This window comes from Microtus ochrogaster, chromosome 19 (genome assembly GCF_000317375.1).
Source record: "Microtus ochrogaster isolate Prairie Vole_2 chromosome 19, MicOch1.0, whole genome shotgun sequence".
Lineage (NCBI taxonomy): Eukaryota > Metazoa > Chordata > Mammalia > Rodentia > Cricetidae > Microtus > Microtus ochrogaster.
The window spans coordinates 6,142,748-6,147,047 of NC_022021.1; the positions used below are offsets into that span (position 1 = coordinate 6,142,748).

General features: G+C 42.6%; 1 protein-coding gene across 2 annotated transcripts in view; it reads right to left on the reverse strand.

Moving 5' to 3' along the window:
* The window catches only part of Ap3b1 (adaptor related protein complex 3 subunit beta 1), a 201,626-nt gene that overhangs the window by 157,931 nt on the left and 39,395 nt on the right, over positions 1–4,300 (reverse strand). For both annotated transcript variants that reach the window (XM_005356483.2, XM_026783761.1), the window contains exon 3: positions 3,071–3,145. In XM_005356483.2, coding sequence (XP_005356540.1) covers positions 3,071–3,145 — 75 coding nt within the window. The remainder of the gene's footprint in view (positions 1–3,070; positions 3,146–4,300) is intronic.

The following is a 4,300-nucleotide window of genomic DNA, read 5'->3' on the forward strand; positions in this document are numbered from 1 at the left end:
AGTAGTGATCATCACTGAGAGACACTATTCCTGTAACACTAGGTCCAGCTTCAACTCTGCTGCCTAAGTTTTAGAAGTCAAATCTGCTCTGCAGCAGAGTAGCAGCAAGCCTCAGGCTTACACATAAGTGACATGAATGTATCCGAGGCCAAGGAAGAAACCTGGGAATGAAGTAGCAGGACAGATCAAAAAAAAAATATATATATATATATATATATTACTATACAAAGCCCAACTGCCTTTTGATCAGAGAAATGAAATTAAGTGAAAATAAAATTTTAAATGAGTTTTCACTTCACACACTCTAAGAGACATGATCTAAGATACAGACTTTTTTAAGTTAAACTGGAGATGTGCTCAGTGGCAACATGCTCATCGATTATGCACAAAGCCCTGAGCTCCACTCCAGCACCAAAAAGAATAAAATAAAGAAAATGGGGGTGGAGGAATACAGAGTGAGAACGAGGGATAGAGAGAGGGGAGGGGAGGGGAGAGGAGGGGAGGGGAGGGGAGGGAGAAGGAAGGTCAGGTCAGCAAGAGTATGAAGAAGCAGAAGTCCCAAGCATTACTGTCTCAACCATAAAATGCTAGCGTAGGAAAGGAATGGCGGGCAGTGGATGCTCTCAGTCCTCACATCAACAGCAATACAGGCTACTACATCCATAGACCGACAGTGACAGACCATACGAAGTCCTGGACACTAACGCTCAGAGGAGCACGGCTCCAAATCATCCAAAAGGAGAAATATTCTAAATGTCCATCGATGGATAAAAATGCAATAAGCAGGTGCGCATACAGTAGAAAGCTGCTCAGTCATAAAAATACATGGTTAGTGTCAGTCAACTAAGAACTCCCCACATTCCATGACTCAGCTCCTGTCTCCACCTTCACTGATGGTGACATATTTCCACCAGCAAATATTGTGCGCATACTCCATACCCCCGCAAAGTCCACCATGACAACCTGGTCTGCCGCTGTCTGTCTTTCCAGCCCTGCTCAGAAGCAGCTATTTTGAGTCCCCCAGTGCCACCCCCACCTGCCACCCTTAAATCTCTTGTGTGAGGTCTATTGCTTGGAGGGATTTTTGTGGCATTCTTTGGCCCCAATCAAGACATTCTTTCACTGCAAAACCCTTCCAGTCAGAATGCTACAACATGGAGAACCCTAAAAACATGCTACATGGAGACAGTCACATTCGGGGCTCTGTTCAGGTCTTTTTAGTCAGGCCTGAGTATAGTCTCAAACAATAACCTCCTATGATTACATCCACAAAACACCCCCTGAAATACCCACAACAGGCAAATCCACGCAGACAGAATTTAGAGGGAGCAGAGAGTGACTGCCATTCATCACAGGGTTTCTTCTGGAGTAAGGAAATGACATGGGATTGTGATAAATTCTATGAACACACTAAAAATCACTCAATTCACAAGGAAACTATGCAGAATGAACCTTGTCACCCTACGGAGTCCACTCAGTGACTGAGCTGGGACTTGAGGCTTGTGAAAAATAGTGGTGTACTGCTCAGGCCTAAGAGTGAACACAGCAGTACTATGGCACGTGCTGGGGACAGCAGCCATTAGCATAAGGGTCTGTGCCCTCCTGAGGAACAGAGATATTTAAAGTCACCACCAGTGACCAAGCTAATCTTAGTTCCAGTTTTACTAAATGCAGGCCTCCAAGTGCCCTTCAGGCAACCACACTCCATTACAAGGACAGCGACGCACACTGGTGCACCATCTTCGTAAAGCACATGTTCTGGAAACACAGATTAAGCAAAAGGAACAAAACCTAGACCAATATTGGGAGATTATGTTTCTCTTATTCCTCTAGAGAATATCACTGGCAAGGGTGCTTTAAACATTTAATGCTGTGCTGGTGAGCACTATGTGGACCTGGAATTAGCTAGAATCGTTTTAGAAGAGAGAAATCTCAATGAGAATGTCCCTACAGATGAGCCTGTAGGCAAGCCTGTGGTGCATTTTCTTGATTGATGTAAGAGGACCCAACTCACTGTGGGTGGTACCATTTCTGAAGCTGGTGCTCCTGGGTGCTGTAGGAAAGCAAACTAAGCAAGCCAGGAAAAGCAAGCCAGCAAGCAGCACCTCTCCATGGCCTCTGTATTAGCTCCTGCCTCTAGGTTTCTGCTCTCACTTCCTTCAGTAATGGATTGTGATGTGGAGCTTAAGTTGAAATAAACCCTTTCCTCCCCAAGCTACTTTTGGTTGTGGTGTTTTATCATAGCAGTAGAAACTCTAAGACAAATACCATCTTGAAAAGTAGAAATAACTGTGGGGAGTGGGGGAGAGAAGTCATATAATATACAGAAAACAGAATCAAAACCATAAAACAGGAGTCCCTGAAATCTCACCACCCCACCTCACAGGGCCTCCTAATTCAGAGTGCCACTGTTATGCGTTGTGTGTGATGTCATCTGTCTGTCACCATACTAGCAAACAAATACCGGTGGTAACTTGTTTTAAATTTTGTATGTCTCAAAGTTGTTGAGACAATTTTCTTAATTTGACCAGTTTTTCTGCAGTACAGATAAAGGTGTATGACTTGGACATTAGGCTATGGTGTCAGTCCAGCATCTGGGAAAGTGTCCGGCAGGGTGCTCTCATTTAATAAGCCCACGCAGGTGCATGAAAGCTTAGTCCCTGTCATAAGTCAGAAAATCTTCAGAGATCTCTGAATTTTGTCTTACACATGGCAAAAAGGGCACAAATTCTCAAAGTCTCGGTAGAAACTACTAGGTCTGTCTCACTGGAAAGATGCTAGTCTAAAATTAAGTCACGAGGGAGTCTTCAGGAATTCGTGTCTTCAGGAAATCATGAGAGCTCAACCTGGGTGAATGACTATCACTACAACTTCAATTCTATTTCTCTCATTTTCCACCAAGAATCCACAGCTAAGTTCAAACCTACCTGTTGCTGTACTTCACCTATATTTAAGATTTCAGGCATTTTACCATAATAAAAAGCCAAAGAATTTAAATATATTGAATTTAAAAGTAGCTTGTGGTTGGCTTACACACAGGAGTAATAAAAACAATAAAAGCAAACAATACCTCAATGTTTTTACTGGCCACGTTCTTCACAACAGCAGGGAAGAGTTCCGATGCATTTTTCCCCTTTGCAATCATCTGAAGGGTTAAAGACGAGAGTTAGGACAGAAACTTCTAAATTACTAATCTGAAAACCAAAGTAATCCTGGGAAACGCTACACATACTAAATATTTGAAAGATTCTGTTTGTAAGGATTCCAGCAGTGAGACAAGGAAGCTTAGCTGGCTTTTGGGAACCTGTTCCCCATGCTGGATTACCCTGCCCAGGCATGATGCCGGGGGAGGAGCTTGGTCCTGCTTCAACTTGATGTGTCATGGGAGGCCTGCCCCTTTCTGAGTAGGGTGAGAAGGAGGAGTGGATGGGGAAGGGATAGTACACAGGAGTGGGGTGAGGAGGGAACAGGAGACACAGTGGTTGATATATGTAAAATAAATGAAAAAAATTTACTTAAATAAAATTTAAAAAGAAAACATGGAAAGGTATTGTTTTCTTCTCGTCTATACAGTAACCAGGTTGTGTTGCTAATTCTTATCTCAGGTGATGTCACTCTTTGCTTACATCATTCTTTGCTACTCTGACCCTACCTTAGTTCAGCATCACCTCACTGAGAACTTCTACAACAGTTCCCTGCTCCCCGCAATATATACCACAGAGTGCTGAGAGCTGCTGGTAGCGATGGCTTTACCAGAGGCCACTGAGAGTGTACAGCAGATGACAACTGATATACATAAGGTTGACCCACGAGACCAGCATCTATCTGATGGAGAGAATCTCATGAAGCAAGGCTTACAAGACCATACTGTTTATCTCCATAACTTTTCTCATGTGCCCATGTTCCTTCCCTAGTAACAGCTATGGGTATTTTAAACACTGCTTGTGTGTTTAACTCATGAAAATATTTCATCTACTGGGCACACATATAGCTGTGGATGGTCAGGAACATGATTTCTGCTTAATTAGTATAATTTTGATGAATAAAAATACTAGGATATTTTTCACTACTAAAATTGGCATAGGAAAGTAATTGTATTCTCAGTCACAAAGACAGCTGATTTTGATTAAACCAAACATTCAGGACAAAGTCAAAGCAAACTGGTTGCCCCAAAGACGAATATGCAAGGCCAAATTCCCAAAATTCCCAGGTATTTATTGCTGATTCAAGGTCAGACATGAAGTAGCTTTGGTAGACATAACTCCCTGCAGTAATGGACTTTTTTTTTTTCTTGGTTTTT